At 35.8% G+C, this 23,982-nt stretch overlaps 1 protein-coding gene across 2 annotated transcripts in view; it reads left to right on the top strand.

Annotated features, from left to right (window-relative positions):
* The window catches only part of KHDRBS3 (KH RNA binding domain containing, signal transduction associated 3), an 89,993-nt gene extending 70,249 nt beyond the window's left edge, over positions 1–19,744 (top strand). Inside the window, exons 8-11 of one of the 2 annotated variants that reach the window (XM_088066058.1) lie at positions 11,984–12,042; positions 15,326–15,475; positions 16,854–16,910; positions 19,010–19,744. In XM_088066058.1, the coding sequence (XP_087922184.1) occupies positions 11,984–12,042; positions 15,326–15,417 (151 nt within the window). In that variant the 3' untranslated portion in view covers positions 15,418–15,475; positions 16,854–16,910; positions 19,010–19,744. Of the gene's footprint in view, positions 1–11,983; positions 12,043–15,325; positions 16,436–16,853; positions 16,911–19,009 lie in introns of both variants that reach the window. The other variant, XM_005516891.3, reaches the window with a different exon arrangement.
* Positions 19,745–23,982: the final 4,238 nt, after the last annotated feature.

The raw sequence follows: 23,982 nt of genomic DNA, 5'->3' as shown, positions 1-23,982 counted from the left end.
GGATTTCATTTGACATTGTGTGAGACTGTATCCTTCCTTGTGCCTGGCAATCTGAAGTTTGAGTTAAAACCTGCCACAGCACTAACAGACAGAGAAACATGAGAGTTTCCTGAGTTTTCATCTATCTTAATGCCCTGTAATCCTATAAAAAAATGTTGTTTTCCTTTAGAACATTTTATTATCCACTGCTGCCTGTTCAAGCAACAAAGCCCCAAATAGTGCTTCAGGATGTCCTTTAACAGAATTATTTTTTATGGTTGGAAAGACTTAAAATATCCCTTGAAGCTGTATTGTGCTTTACTGGATACCTAATTGATTTTTAGAAGATTAAATTACTTGTATAGTTTTTTGCAGTGGGATTGTTAGATAATTTTGTGAGTATAAACTGGGATGTTTAATCAACTGGATTGTTTACTTCTGTTTTAAAAAACCAAAACAATCTAAAATTTAAAAAATATTTTGCAATTTCTGAATATCAGAGAGTAGCAAATGCTTCATAAAATCATGGAATAGTTTGGGTAAGAAAGGACCTCAAGGATCATTCAATTCCATTCCTTCCATGGGCAGGAACAACTACCAGGAGACCAGGTTGCTCCATCCAACCTGGCCTGGAGCACTTCCTGGGACACAGCATTCACATATTCTCCAGGCAGCCTCTGCCAGTGTCTTACCACCCCCACAGTAAAGAATTTCTTTCTAATATCTAATCTAAATCTCTCCTCTTTTAGTTTGAAGCCATATCCTCTTATCCTATCACTTCATGCCATGATATTCAATTAGGCTTTAGGATTACATGATATGCAGTCAGGGCAATGTTATGTAGTCAGGAATTCCTTCATAAAATTTCTTCTATATACATATGTATGTATTTCATGTGTGCAGTTGTGTGCCAAAATCCTTTTTAGGATCTTATGGTAAAATATGAATTGTAATTGTGAAAGCCAAACTCGTGACTCCTGGTGCTGATATTTGCCTATGTGAGACGCATGTAGACTTGTCACCAGCATGTATGCATCCTTATACAACTTAGCTCAGTCTTAAAGGACTTCCCAAGCCTGTCTAGCATTTTAACTATTTACTTGCATTTATTGCAGAAAACAATGGGTGCTTTAACAGCCTAGTGTTAATGCCAGACCAATTTCATTACGAAAATTCACCTAATAGTATTGTGGAGGAATTAAGAGGATTTAGTTGAATCTTCATTTAAAACTGTAGTTTAAACATTTTCAGCATGAAAAAAAATCTAGTTATTTTAAATCTCCAAAATAGGCTTCAAATTGAGCCAAAGTGCTTTTGGTCCCTTAGTGACTCCATACATGATCTGCACAAGTGTTTGCGAGGACAATAATATGGCAAAGGGAAATGGATGCTAATAAATCAATTGTCACTGTCAGCTCACTGTTTAATGTTCTCTAGAATACATAAGATTTATCACTGAGGAATTGTAGAATAATGGTGGTGTATGGAAACAAAGTCCACCAGGGAGATGTACTACATCATTCGGATTTAGCACTGCCATCTGCTTAATGGCATTGAGATGACTACAGAGGTACTTATGATCAACCATTCATAGCAGTGACAGATGCTGCAGAGAGTTAACATGCCAGGGAACGACGTTTGGTGCTGAAATCCAGATTATGTGGCAAGGTTGCTGAGAAAGGGGGCTGGGTTTGTTACCTCTCCAGTAGCATTAGAGGCTTTACTGTCTGCTTTTAGGTTTACTATTGAGAGAACGACTAACACAGTTACTGTAGTGCAAAAAAGAACGTAGACAAACCCCATCTGTCTGCTTCACACACTCAGAAGTTTCAAAGAACTTCTTTAGGCTTGTCTGCTAGCATTTAAAATGGGATACTTTTCCTAGGGGAAAAAAAAAGGTTTTTCTAGATTTATTTTTCAGCCTACAACAGAGATCGAAGCCTAAACTATAAGAGGAACACTTTGTGTAGCTGTATGCCAGTGTCTGATGAGGGACAAGAATGAGTCATTTATGTAGTCATTTTGTGTTTAATTATAATTCATAATTTTAGAAGTATTTTAGATCTTCAGTCAAAGCGATCTCACCTTCACTCAGTTGCAGAATTTAATCTAAATGCATGCATAAAAATGGAAAAATTAGGACTTGAAGAAATTGCTGGATTTGTTGACAGTTTTCTGCATTGTACTGTGGTTTCCACATTTACCTAATAGTGCTGTAGATTTCTCTTGGCAGCAACCGTTCTACCACTGGCTTAACTTGTGTTTCTCAACTGCTCTTTGTGAATGTCTAACTATAATTACTATCACTTCCAATCATACCAAAATGCGATAAATTCAAATCCCTTCAAGTTACTTGTGAGCCTTGGAGACATGCAGTTAACCTAATCTAAGCTGAGGGAATTGGGAAGTTCTCTTTAGTACACCTAAGTTTATTCAGTGCCAGTAAATCATTCTGTGCTTATTGTTGATGAGTTGGGAAGTAAGAATTTGCATGCTGCAACTTCGTTAGATCACTTACTTAAATGCATAAAAACATAACTGTCCCTATGGTAAGTCCTATTCATGTTAAAAACATGGTGTTATGAATTATATAATTGTTCAGCTTGGAAAAGGCCTCCAAGATGAAATAAAATTGTTAACCCAGCACCCCCATGTTCACCACCAAACCACGTCCCCAGGTGCCATATCCACACTTCTTTTAAGATTTTCACTGTTTCCTGGTCAGCATGTTTCTGTGCCTGACCACCCTTTCAGTGAAGGAATTTTTCCCAATATCCAGTGCTTCTCACATGGCAGAAATCACCTTGACATCACAACCTCCTTTCAGGTAGTTGTAGGGAGTGATAAAGTTCCCCCTGAGCCTCCTTTATCATCCATTACCTTTTTTACCATTTATTTCAAAAGTGACTGATTCAAGACAGAAAATTTTTTTCTAATAGGGAAGACTATACACAAAAGCCCTTTGGTGTGAGAGGTTTGAGGAATTTTGTTTGGTAGCTTGTGGTAGTTACCTAACAATGGAGAAACTGGATTTGTGTTGAAAAGGACTTAGAAAAAAGGACTTAGAAAAACACCTTGAAATCCAGCCCATTTTCCAAGTGCCCATTGTTCAACTGATGCCTGAAGAATACAACTAAATTGGTGTGCTAAAATCCTTCAAATCTCGAAGTACTGCTTTTTATGTTATACCAGAGGCACTTCAGTTATAAGAGAAGCTGATTCCTAGTATGTTCCTCTTGGAAATACCCTCCTCATTTCCCACTAGAGCTTAAATTTTCAGGTGTTTTTTGAAACTATGCTTAGTAGTCACACAAAAGATGATGACATTCCTGTTTAATAGGAGGATTTTCATGAAGAGCTGAGCATATGGATTTGAAATTGGCTTATGGAGATGTTGCTATTGGTATTTGAAAGTTAATTGCTAACAGTTTGTTTGTGATGCTCAGTGTTTTAAATTTACATTGTTGAGTTTGTCAGCAATCATGCATTTCCAGGATATATAAATATGCATTATATGCAAACGAGTGTCTGTTACTGTAGTTTTCCAAGATGTAATTCTCTCCATTTTAATGCTTGTAGCTGTTTGTATTTCATGCTTTGACTTAAAAATCAAATCAGTCTGCAGGAGTTTGATTTCTAGGGATCATGCAAAGGGTTGGCATTTTGTGTTGCTGTTGTTTATGAACACCTGGTATGTACCAGAGTGTACTGGTGGTTATAATTCTGCAAAATAAAGCCTTAAAGCATTAGCATAAATAAGCTAATGTAGCTTTTGAATGAAAATCCTGGCATGTGGTTTCCTGCTTAATTTTTGTGCTTGTATTATTGAAAAAGATTATTTACTGCAGTTTTTCAGATCTAATTTTTCAGGTTTAGATAGCTGTTTTCCTTTTAATTACACGTTGAGATGTGACAAGGTAAAGCATTCAGAAGTGCCTCAGTAGGATAAATAGTTTTAATTGTGAATCTAGTGTATTTTAATTTTTTTAATTGATTTACAGAAATCTGGTTTGAAATGTCAGTAAAAAAGAATAAGATTAAGATGATTCAGCTGTAGTGGTGGAAAAAACACAAACGTATCTCTTGGGGCACTCAAAAAACTGGAAAAGGTTTTTTGAATCCTTATAGTGATATTGGTAGATGGCTTCACTAAAAATGTTTAAAAAATGTTAGGATTACTCTTCATCTGTGCTAATTATAATCAATAAAATTAATTTGTTTTTCTTCATGGTTTTGCTATTAAATTTAACTGTGTCTGTGCCTCCATATTTAGAAAACAAGTAAAAATGCATTTGAAAATAAATTTAGAAAACAGCTAGAGAAAACTAATATGCAGGTGTTCCAGTAATACAAAAGGTGTTAACATCAAATTACCAAGTATTGAGAAATCAAGAAAAGTCATTAGTTCATAAAAATTGTATTAATTTTGCATGATTGGTTTAATATTACTTAGGTGATTTTACAGCATCTTAATCTGGGTGGTTAAATTCCACAATACAGTTAAAGAGGATTAGTAGTTGGTAGGATTTTGATTTTTTTTTTCCTTGACTGATTACACAAGTGAAAACATGAGGGAGAGGTCAAGGTGGATCTTCCAAGTCCAATGTAGGAAAAAAAAATTCAGTAACGGGGAATATTTTTTAAGCATGAAGTGCTGTATTTTACCTGTTAGTGTGACTTGTGGAATCAGTCACAGTTTAAAAAATCTTAATTATATGATAGCTTCAAATTAATTACATTTTGTTTTAAAAATAAGGTTCTGTATGCTTGAAGGATGGAGGTAACAAAGAGAAAGGGAGAATATCCAGTTGCCAGGCATCAGCAGGATGCTATAGAAATGGTGCTGGGTGTATGGGCTTTGGAGACAGAACACAGATAATCAATCTTGCAAATTAAAGTTATTCATCTAGAAAGGACTTCTCAAACATCTCACATTGTAATTAACTTTCCAGCAGTTTGATTAAGAGATACAAAGAAAAGGGAAAGAGACTACATATTCTCTCCAGACTAGAGAAAGGACATCTTAAATTTACGTTTGCAGACTAGAGAATGACACGTGGAAATATATATTTATATATATAGAGAGAGAGAGAGAGGGGAAAGGCATTTTGTTTCCTCTGGTGTGGGGTGAAGAAGGAACTTCACTGGAAATGCACAGTTGGAAGCCAGTGCCTATTAGCTGACTGAGAAATTGGGCTGCATCAGCTCAGAACATATTTTTGTCATAGAATATGTTTTGTAGTTGAAGATTTGACACTGTTTTGCTGGGTGACAGTCAACACACTTTGGCTGCTTACTAGCAGTAATTGCAGTTGCAGTTTTCTGAGTACCCTGTTGCATTCAGTTTGCTTTTGAAGGAAGGAAAAATATTGCTTCTTTCTGTTGGTAAGGAAATATCTACTTAATTGGACAACTTAAAACTGGGAGATAGTTGCAGGAAAACTTTATAACGGTCTTAATTGTTTGTCCTTGTATTTGATTTCAGTAGAAATATTGAGGGCTGTAAATCATGCTCTTAAGCACAATTTTGATATAGTTCAGGTATAGATGGTGGAAAATAATGTATTAGTAACCATCATAACCACATTTATCTTGGTGGAATTGTGTCATGAGTGCTGTATGTAAAGCACCTGAAACATGTGTGTGGATAGAAGTAGTGGAGCTTACATGAGGCCAGAAATGAGTCTTTGCATTTAAATGGATTGAATTGTCCTTAGGAGGAAGAGTCCTACCTTACTGTACTTGGAGAGGCAAGGTTTGGACCCAGCTGGTGTAAAGGATGTTAGGGAAGTACTGGAAAGATTTTGAAAATGGTAAAGCTTATGATTATGCAGCCCTAGAAAATTAAACCTTTGATCTAATGTATTACTTGATGGCACTTTCACTATTTTAAAGTTATATAAAACCAGGATGGAATACCTTTTCTCTCAAATGTTCTTCAATTTCAACTGGTAAGGCCCCAAACTTTTAGAAATGTGTTGAAAGTTTGTTCCTTCAGTAAATTAGAAAGATAAGACAGTATGATGTATATTTTCTGGAGCAGTATTTGTGATGATGGAATGGTGACAAACCACCTGTGCACTTTTTGAGGACAGTGTGTTAGAGGCAGTGTTGTCTTGTACTCCATTCTGTGAAAAGTGACATAATTTTGGATCTCTGACAACAACATATGCAGAACTTGGCAGATAACCAAGAATTAGCTGGAATAATATCCCAGATCTTTCCACTATTTCAGTGAATACTCTAAGGATTTTTTGACTGCTATCTCTCAGAATTATCACTGTTCTCTACTGCTTCCACAGCCCAGAGTAATCTTGTCTGTTTGGAGAGAGAGTGAAGTAAACATCTTTTTTCTGATGTTAATGTTGTTTCATGTCTTTTTTCTCCATTTAGCACCTGGAATATGATTAGTACACACCTGGATAGTTAAAGACTTCAAGTTTAGCTTCCTCTGGTAGCAGTTCACAACCTGCTTGCAAAGCAGATAGGCAAGGTGTGGGGTGTCTGGGGCTTGGTTCTAATTCACCAGCCAAACCAAAATTCTGAATTTAGGCAACCTGAGTTTATAGCTTTTCTGCTGTGAGTAGTGAGTTTTAGTTTTAATGTAGTGAGTTTTTGACATTCATATGGTTAGCATTTCTCATGTTCAGGGATGTATTATTGCTGTGTCCTATTCATAGTTTCAAGGTAAAGCTGTAGCTCCTGCTGCTGCTGTTCCTGAGAAACCTTATTTGCCCCATGTGCTTCAGTTACCTCTTAATTGCCATTTTCCTTTCCTCTTTTGAGAGATAGCTCATGAGAATGTAGCAGGCAAAGACTAATTGAGTTGAGACAGCAATAACTGGACATTTCAGATGGGAAAACTGCTCTAGGCAACCATGTGGAGTTCTGCTAGAAGTATCTAGATAGGTCTGTGCTTGGTAGAAAGTACCAGAATGCACATGCCTCTGAGAATGTTTCACTATTCAGAGGTGAAATTTCTCATTTCTGCCATAAAAAGTAATTTCTAAATAGTGATAGCTAAGGGGATCCTTGAGAGGGCACTCTGGTCACCTTTTAGGATTACTGGTAATAAATCTGCTGTTTGTATGATCCATTTGAGAGTATAATAGGCTATAATTCAAGAAATATTGTGCAGTTTTTCTGTATTTTATAAAATGCTCACATAAGGGTCTCAGTTGTTGTCTGCGTTCATTATCTGTTTGACAGACAGAAACTGAGCTGCAGGGATAAAAGTATGTACTAAAAAAATCTCTACTAAGTAGCAGCAGAACTAGGTATTAACTAAAAATTTATCTGCAAGGTGCAAGAAAATGTGTGTCTCCCCTTCAAACTTGGGATTTCTGCTGTCCTGCTGTAAGCTGGGTTCCAGAATAGGGTGTTCTAGTGATCCACAAAAGCAGCTACTCAGTGTTCGAGACATTATGGAGATAGGAGAAGCTTTGCTGCAGTGATTGTTGGCTTGGTCATTCTTCCTGTTTGCTGTTGACAGATGCTTTTTGTTATCAGAAGTAGCTGAGCATGAAGATCTGATAGGAATGATGGAAAGATGCTTATGCTTATGGAAGAGTTCTCTTCAGATGTGATCATATCAGTCAGGGTCTATCATTATAGAACTGTGGTTACAGAGATCCTCATTTGCTTTTTCTGTTTAGTTGTTCTGTTCAACTCTGGGTGGAAGCACAAACAAAGGGTGGTGTTTGTTGGAGCTTCCCTTGGCACAAAAGGAAACCTTGGTGTTTGCAAGGGTTTTATTGTCACTTTCTGAAACTGCCCTGGTTTCTGTCTAAAGGGATCAGAATTACTTGTGATACTCATGTGAAAAAGAAATAGCCAAGATTTTAGTCAGTTTGTCCCTAATAAGCGTTACTGGAAGCTGAACTGTTGGCCAAGGCTGTTTTTCATAAGAAGCCAAAGTAAGTTTCAGATCATTCAGTGCTTATACCAGGCTTGTCAGTGCTTAAGTCTGGGATTTTCCAGTAAACTAGAAGCTTTCAGTTGGAGACCTTTTAGTCTTCCCTTTTGCAAACAGGCTCCCTGCCACACTGCTTCTGTTTCAAACACAGAAATGTCATAATGGCAATTCTAAAAGATGCCTGTATCAAATATAAAGAGCTGTGGCAATCACATGAATTAAGTACAATATATTTTTACTACCTTTGTGCATTTTTGGAAGTACACTTGGACTGTGTGTGGTTGATCTGCCTGTTTTAGGATTGTCCCAGAAATAGCCTAGTGACCTCTTCTGATATGGAATCACAGGATCATTAAGGCTGGAAAAGACCTCCCAAGACAAGTCCAATCTTTGACCAAACACCACCAAATCAGTTAAACCACAGCCCTCAGTGCCACATGCAGACATTTCTAGAACACTTCCAGGGATGGTGGTTCTACCAATGAGAGCTGGGTTGAAGCTACTCTTCTGTTGATTCCTGTCCTATGTGAATATTCCAGTATCTCTAGGTAGAATAACGTAAAAGTTAATAAAGTATAAAAGGTAAAGTTCCTTAAGGCTTTACCATCATGTCAGGAGCAGTTACTCCTATTTGGTTTTTATAAACATTTGTTCTATTACGGTTCATCAAGATACTTTCAGAAACAAATCAGCTTAGTAGAAAAGCCTGAGAAATTGAGGTCATTTTTCATAGGGCCTTTGAAGGCTTATGTTGAATACCTCTAAATTAAAGTATTTTAAGATACTTCTGTAGTGATTCTAGAGAAATTGCAGGAAGCTTCCCAGTCCTCTAGTTTACTAAATAAAGCCTTAGAGAAGCATTTCTGCTTCATCAGTGCTGCTGTGCTAAAATCTGAGCTTGCTCCTGTCTGAAGCTTTTTCTCTTAACACAGAAAATAGGTTCTTCCCCTGGCCTTACACTATTCAAGCCTCATTTCACACTTCCTCTGAACATTGTAGGATTACTGCCCAGCCCTCAGAAATTAAAAGCAACATACTTAAATTTATTGTTGTTTTTTAATCCTTCCATAGCATTAAATGTTTTTAAGTTTTTATGCTGACATGGAAAATCAAAGCAATTTTTCTTTGCCATCTCTGTCTTCTTTCTCTCTTGTCAACCCGCAGCCATTATTCTGGAATGGGAATACAAAAGAAGTTAAAAAGAGGGGATATAAGCAAAAGGTCTGTGTGTACAAAAGATCTGAATCAGACCTGATACTCCAGTGTTAATTGCTGTAGGAACATGCTTGACAACACAGCCGGCTATGTCGTGTAATCCAATTATTTATCTAAAAAAGCAGATGCATAGGGAATGAGGAAAAATAAAGTGGTTTCATGAAGACAATTCATATTGTAAAACAAAAGGACTCCAAGCAGAGTCCACATCTAATCTTGTTGGGTTAAAAAGGAAATAATGATCTGTGTCTTCTCCTTTTTTTGTGAAAGGAGGGAGTCACATGAGATAAAGAAGAAAATTAACTGTTAGAAGATTTTTTTTTTCCTTTCTATGAGACAAAATGAAAGGAAATGGAGCAACATGAGCTACCTGGTTAGTGGAAGGTGTTGCTGCCCATGGAATTAGGTGATGTTTATGGTCCCTTCCAACCCAAGACTTTCTGTGATTATATAAAAAGGCCTTTCCTTGCAGAATAAGTTCATTAAGGGAAATAAAAAGTTTAATAGTCTTTAGTCATACTGATACGATGTCAGAGAATTTATATATAAAAGAGTCTAAATGTAAAGGATGATTTTAAAGCAAAAATGTATATTATATCTTTCTTCACAGGAAGAATTTTTCAGTATAGCTACTTAAGTCTTTGCAGCAGAAATTACCTCAACTATCTCAGTTAATGAGTTAAAATATACAATTTAGAAGTTTAGTATTGCTGTAGGGTGCTTTGAATAAGTTTGCTTTTTGCAGGCAGTTGCTTTGAAACAAAATAAAATTCTGTAAACTGTGGGTTCATATACAGTGCTAGAATTTTTTGTAATTTTAAAACTCAAACCCATTAGCAGTGGTCTTGGTTGTGAACACCACAGAATAGTCACACTCTAACAAATTAAACAAAAAATTATCTTTAAAGTATTTGGGTTTTTTTTCACCCAGACCTCCTTACACAACCATCTGTACCTTTGCTTTGGGTCTTGGGGTTTTCTCATTAGAAGCTTTGGATTTGTTTAACACAGAGTTGTCTGGAGAATGTTGGCATTATTCATAGAATATGAATGAAGTAGAGCAGGGAGTACTGAATTGCACTGGGCAAGTTTATGTCTCATTGTACCTTGTACTTTCCAGACAGGTTATTAGTTTTGAAGGGTTTGTCTGTTAATAAAGATGAGTTGTGATGTACTTTCAGTATAAGTGAAAGGTTCCTTCCTTTCTGATATTTGTTTTGCAGTTTGTGTGCTGGAAAATGAGTAATTTCTTTGTTTAATAGTTGTATTAGTTCTATGAAATGAGACCCCACAAAGTCATTCTGACAGAATTGACAGATACAGAGATGGAGCTCAGCTGCTTTAGACTTCCAAACTCGATCACAGTCCTAAAATAAATAAGTTCTCTGTGGAAGGGTAGTGAATGTCAGTTTTCAGTTCATTGTCAGAATAAATACTTTTATTACTGGCTGCTGCAGGGAAAAAATAACTTCTTATTCAAACTTTGCCCTTATTCTGGGGTCCTCATCACCTGAGAAACAATTGAGAAAAGGTTTTGTAGAGATAATTCTTTCTGAGTCTTCAAAGTGCAGTTGGTTAATTTTTTTTAGTAAGCATTATACCAGCAATAAAATATACTCATGCAGCATTTTTAGGTAAGCATTTGCACATGCCAAAACTGAATTTTTTTCTGGCCTGGTTATTTTGAGGGGTTTAAAACTTTTAGTTTAAAAAAACAAACAAATAAACTAAATCAGAACTCAAGCGCAGCAAACTCTTTTGTCAGCTCAGAAGCAATTGTGATGTGTTGTTTGTTTTATATAAATGCTTTACCTGCTGATTCATGTTAAGGCTATTAATTGTTTATTTTTACTCTGGTGTTTATTTTGTTAGCAATCAATCTAATGTTAGGAACATTTTGTCAATATCAGTAATTACTTGCTAGCGATCATATATTAGTGATTTCCTTCTCACTCAGGAGGTGATTCTATGAAAAGGTCTTTCCTTGCAGAATAAATCCATAAAGGGAGATAAAAAGTTTGAGTCTGCTGATCTGGTAGCATCATTTCATAGAGTATTTTCCAAATACTGTCAGCCCTGAGGCTGGCTGTGGTTAGTAAGAAAGGGAAAATAAATATTTAGGCACTTGCTTTTCACATTCTACAAACTGTGTAAAAGACTACACGTACCTAGACTTGAATGAAATATGAAAGCATAATAGAATGATGTGTAATAAGGGTTGTTCTTCTGTTTCCATTCAGGGGTCTTAATACAAATATAAAAATCATTATGAAATGGAGGACTGTTTCAGGCCATGAATATGGAATTCATCCACTCTTGAATCCTAACAACTACAGATTTCAGCTTTTAACATAGTTCCTATTTAATTTCTTCCTTTTAAAATAATAGTCCTTATATTTGTGTTCCTCTGTCTTGTTTTGAAGACACTGAAACTTTGTACACACACAGCAGATGTATAACCCTCCAATCAACAAATAGTTTGCTCTTTATTGCATTCTTATCAGTGAGTTTGAAGATACAAAGGTGAAATACTAGGTAGAAGTAGGTAATGAAAAGGAATTTATAAAACAAATGAATTGGTTCAGTACCTACATCTCCCATTTTTTTATTAAAAACCATATTATTTGGTGTGTTGGCCGGGAAACTCAAATGTGGATGAGCAGCCAACTGATGGGGGGAAAAAAATCCAAAATGAAATTAAATATAGTTTCTAATTAATAAACAAGCAGGACCTCAGTTATCACTGTCACATGGATACTTACCTTTCTTAGGGCATGTCCTATATCCTTCAAGCTTTCTTTTCAGAGGTAGAATGTGTAATAAGTATTTATTCTCATGTTTTCTTCTTCTCTCCGTGCCCCTCCTGCCCTGCAGTGGAGCAGATTACTACGACTATGGCCACGGACTGAGTGAAGACACCTACGACTCCTACGGTGAGTGGCTTTGTGAGCTCAGTCACTGCAGCAGCAGACTCTCGAAAGAAAGAAAAAAACTTAATGAAAGGATAATTTCTGTGAGGCAAGGCTTAGTCCTGCAGCAGGTAGTGGCTTCTCAGCGATTCCTGAGTTGTCACAGAGCTCCTCGCGTGCTTATTGAGAAAAATGCCCTCTGTGGTCTGTTAGCTGACGCAGTCATGGGAAACTAAAACCAAAGAAGTAGAGGAAATGAAACTTAAATCATGATGCATGCAGCCTTTTCATATCACATTCAGTGAGATTTATGAAAAAAAATGGGGATGGAGGACCTATTTCCAGGAACTTCTGACTGCCAAAAGCAAATGCTTCTGGTGTGGCACAGCTTGCATTGAGACTTCATAGAAAGAAGGTATCTGCTGAAGCTCGCAGCTGAATTAGGGCCTAATTGAGTGTGTTTTAGCCTTGTATGGTCCTTTTATTTTCGTTCATTTCCATGCATCAGTCTTGGGAAATCAAGCAGAGAGTCATTATGTAAAGGTTAGGGAAGTACTTTAGGTAGCTAACAGGCATGGGGCAGTGGGTTACTCTGTATAGAGACAAAACAATGAGTAATAAAGCAAAAAACATATGCCAGTTGTAAAGATCACTTTTTTCTTTTTTAAAATGTAGAAGTGTGGTGGTGACAGGTTTAATTAAAGAAGTCTGTTACAGGCTAGAAGCATAAAGCATTTTAAAAGGCACCTTTCCTTAAGGGATAAATGTTAAGTCTCTGGCTAGAGATCAGAGAAATAAAATCTAGGTGTCTCAAATCAAAACATTTGAGGGTTGTTAGTAACCTGTGTAAAAGTTGTGATTCTGAGTAATGAATGCTTCAGTGACCACTTGAAATCTTCTGAGGTCTATTTCTTTAACTCCATGTGGAAGTGCTTCCTGCTTGAAACTAAAATGACGTTAACTAAGTTGTGATAAATGCACCTAATGCAGTAGTTTGCCCAGTGTATCTGCTTAAACTAATTATTTTGCTTAAGGAGAAAGATAGTTCGTCAAAAGAAGAGGTCACCTGAAATTCCTCTGTCCCTCAGCACTTTCAGTTGGTGTTGATAGATATATAACTTAAATCGTTATTTCAGCATTAAAATAAACTGATTTCCATTATATACCTGATATTTCTAAGACTATTTCATTAATGTAAAATTGATGGGGGAAAAAATGTATGAAACTGCTTAATGTAGATAGACTGATGGGGGAGAGCTATTGATTGCAGTATTTAAGGTTGAAAATATGGATTTTTCATTGCTTTTGCATTTAAAATTGGTTTTCTATTTATCAAAACACAGCCACTTAGAATATTAAGTGATATATTTATTCAAGTTGAGAGAAAGACTATAAATACCTTGAAGAATGATTATGGGTTGCAGCCACTGTAGTTTTTGTACATATAAATAGTTATACACTTAATTTCTTACATATATCCCTTAAAAGCAGAGTTAGAGATTAATAACCATCTTCACTGTATGTAAAGAACATTAGATGCCTCAAAATAAGTAACACTGCCTAGCGAGCAGGTAGTTGTGCTGCCAGGAGGAAATTCAGTTTCTCAGGAGGTATCTGAGCTTTTCATGTGAGAAATTCATGTGACAACCCAGAGGATGTAGGAAGAATTTCAGTATTTTTAGTATTTGGAGCTCTGAACATTACCAAAATGAAAACTGAGAAACTTTAAGGTAACTCTTTGCACTGCTGATTTGATCAACTGCTTGAAAAAGAGCAAGTATTTCCCTTAAACTGTAACTACTACTTCTCTTTTCATTTAAACAGTTCTTGCAGGAGTGTTTAAAATATTTTTAATTCCTACCCCTCAGTCAGCTGCCCATAGATTTAGGTCTTTTTTTTAATGTAAGTCTTGCTTTCTGTGTGATGAAGAAGCACAAGAAGTTGTTACCAGATGCCTGTGGAAATCACCTGAGGTGAAGGTTTAATTCTTTCAGCCTTACACCGAATTTGAACTTGTTCCTTTTGCCTCCTAGGCAAATGTCCTGACCACCTGGGTATAATTTATAGCCTGGACCCTGCAGGCAGCCACCTACCACCTACATTATTAAAAAGCAGTTAGGATGAGGCTTCTGCGAAGGGATTGTGAAACTGAGCCCTTGACATATGGGATCCTTGTCATCTAATTTCAGATATCTCATGTCAGAGCAAGTTACCTCAGCGTTCAAAGTGCAGGGGTTCTTTGAGTTCTTTTTGTCTTTCTAGTCCATTAAAAAAAAAAAAAAAAAGTGTTGTCTACGTTTTATTCTACCAAACATTTGGATTCTGCCTTTAGTTTCTGGATTGCATTGGGTCACTGGAGCACCTGTCTGTTTAGGACAGGGCAGTTCTGCAAAAATAAGTATGGAAGCACATAGACTGTTCTAAGGTGTGTTTACTTTTGGGGATTTTTTTTTAGGTGCTGCTTTTTTATGTTTTCTCTGGCAGATGTGACATAATACTCTCAGTTGTTTACATCATTAAACTGTACTAAAGTACTTCTTCCTTATACTCTGCATTTAGTCCTATGTTTTCCCTTTTTCAACTGCCTGGCATAGAAGGTCTGACTCTCATTTAAGATAATTTTTTCTACTTTTTAAAAATACTTATTTCCATTAAAAGGTGGTAGGATTATGAATCATTAAATATAGCCCAAGCTTTTTTACAAGCTTATTTTATAGCCAGAATTCAAACAACCAATGTTCCTTGTGCTTGTAATATATTTTTTTTAATAATGTGCCCTCCTATTTCTTGCATTTCAGAGAAGGTGTATGTTTGCATATCATTATTTACATGTTTTCTTTAGAATGTTAAAAGCCTCAGGTGTTTGTAGTAATACTTAAGGCTTGGTTTGCATGTTTGAATTAGGCCTAAATTGGCACTGATGCAGAGAAACTTATTTCTGAGGGCAGCTTGTTTCCTTATACATATTTCATACCTTCCATTCATTTCATCCCATTGCAACTATTAGTGTGCCTGCTATGGGAGCTGACATTTCTGTGCATTTGCAACAAGCAGGTCCAGCTGAATTTCCACAGCCGTAAATATTTTTGCCATTATCCTGTCACATTCCCTGCTCCTGTGTGCTGAGAAATCACTGTGGGATAGCTCAGATAGATGTGCTGTTCCCAGATTTTTTGTTTCAAGTGTTAGACTTGTACACCTTGGTTTCTGTTAACAGGATGTGGCTGTTTGGTTCACAGATAAGAAAAATTACATTCAGCATCCGAGAATGTTGGAGGGGCTCTGACCATATTTTCTTTCCTTGTAGGGCAAGAAGAATGGACCAACTCGCGACACAAGACACCTTCTGCAAGGACAACAAAAGGAGTCTACAGAGACCAGCCATATGCCAGATACTGATTGTACTGTCTGATGTTGTGAAATATCCAATCTCCACCAGTCCTGTATACTGTTCAAAGTAATTTTTTCTATGAACAATCCCTTTTTATTAACTCAAAGTGCATAAAAAATCTGAATGGATGGACTGAACTTAAAACATTTTGTTGAAAGAACAACCTGGACAGAAAGATATGTAAAACAAGGAACTTTGTTATTTCCAAACTGTGTTTGAAAAAATAGGTGATCAAAAAAATAACCTTTGATTAACTAGTGTTAAACAAAAAATAGGTTTACTAAATACGTTAGTCCATTCTTTTTAACATAAGCGTAACCTTTTATTTTAAAGGTTTTCAACAATTTAGTTTTTAGCTTTTTTTTTCAGCCATTTGCTAGATTTTCTCTTTGCAAACATGCGTAAAAAGGGAAGCAAACTACAAATGCGAATAATGTGGTTTTTGTAACTCAAGTCTTGAAATGTTCTGTAGTGTTAAGCAAAGTTTTACCCTTGCTTGATACTAAATAAACTTTTGAAAGAAAATCAGTGTGTGTGAGATTAATTTTATGCTTTATCTTATAATAAAACTTCATAAATAGTAGTAAACAGGGAGAAATGTTTAACAGCGATCAGCATAAAAGGCTCATATTAAACGTTGTGCAACTTCTTTTAAAACAAAATGGTTTAAACCTAAATGTATCTCTCTATATACTCACAGTAGATATAAATGCTGTTTAAAATATCCAGATGGTATGGATCTGCTTGAGTGCCACATTAAATCAAAATACTTTTGTTAAAAAATGGTTTAAAATAGCTAATGAATTTTCTGGAAAAAGATGTGACTAGTTTTCACCTTGTTGAGCATTTTTTCACTAGTGCAACTTTGGAATTTTTATGAGAATTTTGGTACGTTAATGACCACCTCGCTCCGTGCCGGAAGCAATAAACACAAAGCTTTTAAAGAATTTCTGACTTGACTAATTGAGGTCGCTTTCGTCAGAGGCAGAGGATGTGTAACCCTTAAAACGGTCTTCATTTGCAAAGGTAAATAAATCAAATAAGATTTTAATCTCACTTAAGTTATCTCAATATAACCAATAAAAACAGGGAGGCTACAACTTAGAAAGTTTCATTTTAGAATGTAGGAAAGACTTGTGAGGACACCTAAATTCTCATTTTAAAACGTTTAATTTGTATTAGTCATCTAAAAAGCCTTAGCTTAGCTAGTTAAATTTGGACAAACTATTCCCTATTAAACTTCTGTAAAACCTCATAACCAATAGTTTGTAATATATTATTTTTCCATAAATTCTACTAGCTTAAACATTGCAAATGTTATCTAAAGCCTTTTTTTAAGCATTGTTTCTATTAATTATAGCTTGATTTACATTGTTTTCTTTAGATTTTATTTGAAATTCTTTGAAATTTAGTAAAAACATATTTTTTTTCTCTCTCTCGTCAGGAAAGTCACCTCCTTGGACAGCCAAGAGAACAAAAACCCTGATCTTCTGATACTTTGGTAGGTATCTTTACTCATCTGTGAAATTATTAGATAGATAATGGAACTTTTGATCGAGTCCTTAATTTTGCACAAAGCTTTAAGTTAGGTGTTACTGTCTGTGTCAATTCTGGTAGGGAAAGTAGTAGTTCAAAACTTTCATTAATCAGGACCTTGAGCTGTCTCAGTGTGTGGACACTCCCCTGGCAGTTTATTGAAGGGTGTGCATAGCTTTGGCAACATCTCAAACAATTAAGTGTTTGATTGGACAGAGGAAGCTGAAGAAACTGAATGTAATTTGATGCTTTTAGTTTTCAAACAGGAGTTTAAAACTCATTTTGTGAGTTGTTTGCTGATGTGTCAAGAAACACATCTAAAATATGAAAAATACATTCTGTGAACTGATTTTCAAATTCAAGCATTTCTGCACAAGTAGCAGACTGATTTTTGGCATTAATTGAAGGAGAACAAATCCATTAAGAAACATTAGCTAAAGAAAAGCTGGCTCTACTGTTTATGGTCAATTCAATATATAAAGTAAGACATAATTGAACTGATTTTATGCTCAGATAGTGTATATTTTAAATAAAACAGATTTTTTTTCTACTTGGAATAGTAATTCTTCCTGCTAACCTCATGATCTCAGTGCTTTTAATTGACAAGGCTCAGATAAATAGAGCTCTATACTGTGAAATATTGCATAAGTTGCACTGCCTCTGTGTACTGCAGTAAATTTAAGAGGCTGCTGTCACAGGCTAAAGGAACCTTTTGTACATAGAAAATGGCTTTAGAACTGTTTTGAGTGTTTTAAGGGCTTAAATCAAAGGACTCTAAGAGTAGAGAGCTTGAAGAAGATTTCTCCCCTTTGGGGCTCAGAGGGCAGAGATTTAATAACAACTGCTAGAATTGCTGTGCCAGAACTGAATATATAAGTATCTTTTAAAAATATTTATAACAATTGGCACAATCTCTCCTTCTGGTCACATCTTAAATCACATAATATGATGAATTACCTAGGAAGTGCTCATCTGCAAACATCATGTATTATATTAAACAGACAGAATGAAACTTCAGGGGTTGAAACTAAAATACCTAGTGGCAAGGGTGGCTGGTAGATAAATAATTGAATCAGAAGTGGATTCAGTGTTCTGTATTGTTTATCCAACTCTCTTTTATTTAGTGCCATATTTTCTTATTGCCTCCAGTATGGAGGATGAGCATGTGATCAGCGTGTGTGATTTGTGCCACTTCTCCGCTACTGTGCCCTGAAGTCCTAGAGAAGCTTAAATTGTTTAAGGTTCCCTTTGGGGCAGAAAAATGTGTCTCCCTGATAATAGGGGCTGGCTCTAAGTGCACCAGAGAATGATTACCATATGAATTAAGTATTCCTTTTTCCAATGCTCTACATTGATACATCTTACTTCTACTAAGAAAATGTATTTCCATGCCTCTTAAAAAAAAAAAAAGTATCAATTCTCATGTCCTGTGTGTGCACAGTAAATTGCATCAGTTCAAACAAATCGTGTTGGATATTCTTCAAAACTATATTTTTGCAGTGCAAAACTTATCTTGGCATTTTGTCAAATAATATGCACTAGCATTGTTCTACCATTACATTTCTCTTGTGGGTTGTTTTTTGTTTGTTTGTTTTTGGGTTTTTTGGTTTTTGTTTTTTTTGTTGACCAATCTCTTAAATCCATTAGATTTTGAGCAGTGGGAAAAATAAGCTAGAAAGGTGTCTATATGAAAGGAAACCAATGTAGAAGGCAGCCTTTCTTCCATTGCGACAGACTCAGAAGCGTGTTTTCATTCCAGTAGAGATTTGCACTCTGACACATGGCTGTTACTGGTGAAAAAAGTAATGTTAGTGGTCATAATTATTCGTATCAATTATTTATCTTTATTGACAATTTTTATAAGATTTCCACTGGATTTCAATGATAGCAGTTTCTGCAGTGCTTTCCTAGATCTCCATACATTTATTATGTGCATAATTGTCTGATTCCTCTACTTGCAATCTACCAGGTTTCAGACAATTCATGCTCTCTAGTCTCAAGATATTAAATAATATCTTAAATATTATTTAAATCTTAAATAAAGTGTATTTTTCTCTTTTTCAGGAGCTTCTGCCATGTTAATTACGGACTGCTTAGAGCACTGTACTTACCCTGTGCTCAGACACTGATGAGACCGAGTCTGAAAATCCTGCTCAGCATTTCTTGTATGAAAGCCTTAAAGTGTATAACAGCATACACTTTTTAAAACAATTGTATATTGAAACTCTTAACTGTATAGTGATGCAACAATGTTTTATTTGGAGCTCAATAAAGAATTTCCATCTAAGTTCCTGTTACAAAGCAATAATGCAACCTCCTGTTCTTTAGTGACTCTTTTTAGCCTTATGCAGCAAGTGTAAGAGAGTGTGTGAGGTCTCATGACTTAAATGCTTTTGGAAATAGCTTGTCTAATGTATGAATGACATGGATAAGTTAAAATGAAGATTGGTGTTTTCTGCTGAAGCTTTTCTTAATAGCTAATTATAAACAAGTCTGCTCCAGACAAGACTCTTGGGTAGAAATAATGCTCCAACTTCCATTTCCTTCTAAAACTTGTATAACAAGATGTTTAATCCTTGTCAGTAATACTATGCTGCTTATTCTCTTTCACTTGGTGTTTGATGCATAGAAATGTTTTCTCTAATTCACAGTTACAGGTTTTCTAGTAGTAGAGTCTTGGATAAGGCTTTTACACCTTGATAAATCTTGTATCCAACAGTCATGTTTCCTCAGTGCTTTCTGTTTTATATTAATTGTGATTGTGATAATTTGTAACAGAAATAAAGTTCTGATAATTTATTTACTTGTGTTCTTTTTTGTAAATACAAGCAGAGCGTGTGTGCCCCATTCGTCAATTATGGTTCCATCAGGTGCATTTTTCTTTGCTGAATCTCAATTTATTGCCAACAAAAGCATAATTTGTTTCTGTGTTGTTGCTGTTTTGAACATAAACAATACCGGTTGACAGTTTCACAACAAAATGCTGCCTCTTCAACAGTTTTTCATAACTTCTAATTCCACATACTGACTACTAAAAAATAGCTTTGAAGTTGTAGGGATATGAATAAAAATAAGATTTCCTATTAATTGTGGCACCAATCAAATTATCTTGAGTAAGGCAATTTTTAATAGACTTAGAAAACTGACCATTAAAAAGTCTGTATTTTTAACCTTTGAATATTTAAGGTGATTTTGTCAGTTAATCTCACCATCTGGAGAGGTTTTCCGTGCTTTCATCTCTCACTATGCTAAAACTGCATTTCTAAACAGTTTTCTACAGCCAGCAATAGTAATTATTTAAATAAGTGAAAGCAAAATAAAAAACAAAATTCTTTGAATAAGCTGAAGAGATGTATAATAATGATTCCTAAAGACTGACAGGCAGGAGCCTCTGGTGTGGAACAGCACCTGACATTTTAAATGCAGGCCAAGTATAAAAACTGTATATAGATACTGTGTGGGGAATTTAGATAAGCAGAATGCAATTTCACTTTCTGTAATTTGGACATCAGGACTTTCCAGCACAAGCTCATTTGAGGAGTGCTGTGAACTACTCAAGGAGTGAAGTGTCACCTTCCACTCTGGAATCATGAACAACAGGGCTGCTTAATGGCAATGCTAAAATATTTTGCTAGTATGACTTATGTGGCTACCAAGGCTATCTAGCATAAGTGGTTTTCCTTGGCTCTTGTCTGATTGTTGAGTGGCCTCACAGGAACCACTGGGGTCTGGTCAAAGTGGGCTGGCTGTGGCCATCCAGCTGTTGGGGTTACAAGAACTTGGCTTTGTTTCACTGAGAGTTTGAGGAGGACTGGCTGTCTCCTGTCTTTGCAGCCTGGACTTCAGGCCCTTCCAACCCAAACCATTCTCTGATTCTGTGGCTCTATTTCTGCCGAGTTTTATCATCACTAGGTAAAAATTTAAGTTGTTGTGCTGGCATTTTGAGTGAGATCTGGGTCTCATTTGTCACTCACTTCAAGAGCACACGTGCAGCCTCGTGCTGCCTCAGTGATGTCACACAGTAGGACAGTCCTGATGTTCTGTTCCCTGGTGCCAGTTCTGGGTGACATCAACTTACTTCAAAGGTTCTGAGCAAGGATAGGAGCCTTCAAATGTTTCCAGGTCTGCATTACAGCCTTTCCCCTTGTGTCTGCTCTTCTGGGGATTGTGCTGAGGTATATAATAAATCTATGAAAAGATGTTTGTTCTGGGACTATGAATTAGAACATACTTTGAGGTCAGACATCTAAGTGGTGCTGAAGAGCATACGTTTCATGTTGGAACTTTATCCTTCTGGTAATGAAAATTTAAAGATCAGAATGCAAAGCTCAACTTGAAATGCATATATCATGATTTGATATAAATAAAAACAAATCTGTTCTTGAGTGGTTCTGCTCCAATTTCCCCACACAGAATTTTGTAATCTTTTTGAAACTATTTTATCTATTGTATTTCTGTAGTGAGTTCACAAATATGTACTAAAAGGCCAAATTGGTAGAAGAATTTCCAGATTTCCAATGTTCAAGAACACCAGCATTGTTGGCAGCTGAAGTAAATGGACACCAAGTATTTAATGTCTTTGACTTTATGAAAAAGACTAATTGGGTGAAGGGGCTGAGAATTACTTTCACAAGATCAGCAGTTTTGTCCAAGACGGCTGCATTTGTTTAATGGGGAGAAAAAACCCTTTGGTAATGGAAATTATTGAAGGTATTCAGTATTAAAGCAGATATTGTGAAGATAAATGTTTGTGCAGCCTTAGATACTTCATTGTTCATTGACCCTTGTCTTCAGGCAGGCTTTCCACATGATTGCAAGTCAAGAGAACATATCTGGCAAACCTGGATTTTAAAGATGTTTAAGCTGTAGCCAAGGTCTGAAATAAAGCAGCTTTCCTGCATAGTTCTTTTCTAGATCTTTTTTTCTCATCAGTTTGAAGGTATTGAAAAAGTGTGAGACGTCGACACTCCTAAAAATAGGACATTAGGAAATAGGCTTAATGGACAGTTTCACTTTTTGATCAAATATGTACTTGAAAAATATATAATTGAAATAATTTATATATAGTAAAGGTTTATGGCAAAATTTATCAGGAATCTATATATTCAGTTATCAAAAAACTCATGCTCTTTCAAGATACCCACTGAGCCAGAAGTCCTGACTAAACAAGATTCTTATCTTATTACCCAGAGAAAAATCAAATGTAAACCAAACATAAGTCCTTGGAGTATAGTTTCTGCTTTTGCAAAGCTAAATACTGAACCCATTCTTTATGCATAGAACAGTTTGGCATGAAATAGCATAAATAATTTTATCTTTATGTTCTTAGTGAAATTTAGAATAAAATAAAAATTTCCACCTGAAGTGAAATTCTGACCCCTTTGTAAAGATAATGGGAAGTTGTGGGATTTTTCACTGACCTCCACACAGTGGTTTTTTTCCTCCCTTAGACAAAACACAATAAACTGCTCCAAATGCTTACTCAAGCAGTAAACCAGGAACTCAAGTTTTCTGTCTTCAGTGGTGAGTCAGTGGTGCTCTTGCTGTTCATCTGGTTGTGAAGATCAACACAAAGATCCTGATGTACTAAACATCTCAGGAGGATTAAACACTTTTTATTCATTTGAATACCTGCCTTGTTTTTTTGTTCCTCTGTTAAGAGTTGTGGTTTCTTAGTGTGGAGCTAGCTGTTTGTTGTCTTTCTTACTGAAAGAAGATATGTAGACTCTATCTCAGAATTAACTACTTTTACTAGGAAAAAAAAAGTAAAATACATTTGTCCTTGAATTACTTCTTCTGATGGTGCAATTACCAGTTCAGAAATCCATGGATGAAGATGCTCTTGCTTCAGATAGTGAGACTGATACAGGATTGCCCTGTTAAATCTGCATGCATGAACTCTGGCCTTTTGCTGAATCATTTTGCAACATTTATATTACAACATAAATATTTACTATTTAGGAAATTGTATGGATCTTTCAGGATAGTTAATTACAGTTTAAAATCTAATGAGAAGACTATATAGACTCATGCCTGGGTGCATACTAGAAATCATCTGGCTAATGTTGATTATCAGAATTATCCACGTGTGAAAGTTGACCTTAATCTTTTTAGTAGAAGTTTACAGATTGACAGAAAGAGAGTTGGAAGGGACCCACAAGGATCATCAAGTCCAGCTATTCAGTAAATGTCCCATACAGGGACTGACCCCACAACATTGGTGTTACCAGCACCGTGCTCTGACCACCTGAGCCAGTCTCAATTATAAGGAACTAATAAGATTGCACAAACCTGCTTTCAAAATTTAAAATTAGAGCATATGCCATGCACAGTTTCACTATTTTACAGCACTTGAGGCTCTAACTTCAAATGGTTTGAATAGAAAATTCCCTTAGATATTTAAAATACTCCAGTGATGATTTTCTCATGCAGCTTACTAATAAGAAAAGTGTGTGTGGTTTTTTTCGTTATTCACTTGAAGACTATATTTTTTTTTCATCAGAAATAGGATCACTCTAAGACTGACAGAATTAATAAGTCAAGAAAGCAGAGCTGATCCTCAGGCAGTTCTCCTGAATGAGCTATGAATGCATAAGGGATTGTGGCAGAGTTTTGTGGTGTGTTTGATGGTGGTGACCATGAAATGCATTTGCCTTACTAAACTAATTATGGGCTTGGGGAATTGAAAATGTAAAAAATAATATAAACATATTATAAACACAACAGAAAACTGAGAAGTGGTTGTTAAAAAGAAGGCTAAATACTAAAAGACAATTTGGATTTTAAAATCTGGAATAGAAGAGGAAAACCACCATGTTCCAGAACATATCTTCCCTAAGCCAGCTTGGGGAGCCATGCAGTAGCTGCTATTTTTTATTTTTAATTTTTTTTCTAGGCTATTCCAACTATTTTTACCTGAAGTTCACTCTTGATTTAAACATATTTGATATTAGGAAGTTAGAGTCCTAATCCAGAGTGGCAAGATAAACACAGGCCGCAGTTATGGTCTGTTGTAACTTTTTTTTTTTATTCTGTCT

The sequence above is a fragment of the Pseudopodoces humilis genome, chromosome 1, assembly GCF_049639895.1.
Source record: "Pseudopodoces humilis isolate 2021_Gansu_Grassland_sample_001 chromosome 1, ASM4963989v1, whole genome shotgun sequence".
In the NCBI taxonomy this organism is placed as follows: Eukaryota; Metazoa; Chordata; class Aves; order Passeriformes; family Paridae; genus Pseudopodoces; species Pseudopodoces humilis.
This window is presented reverse-complemented; position numbering and strand designations above follow the sequence as displayed.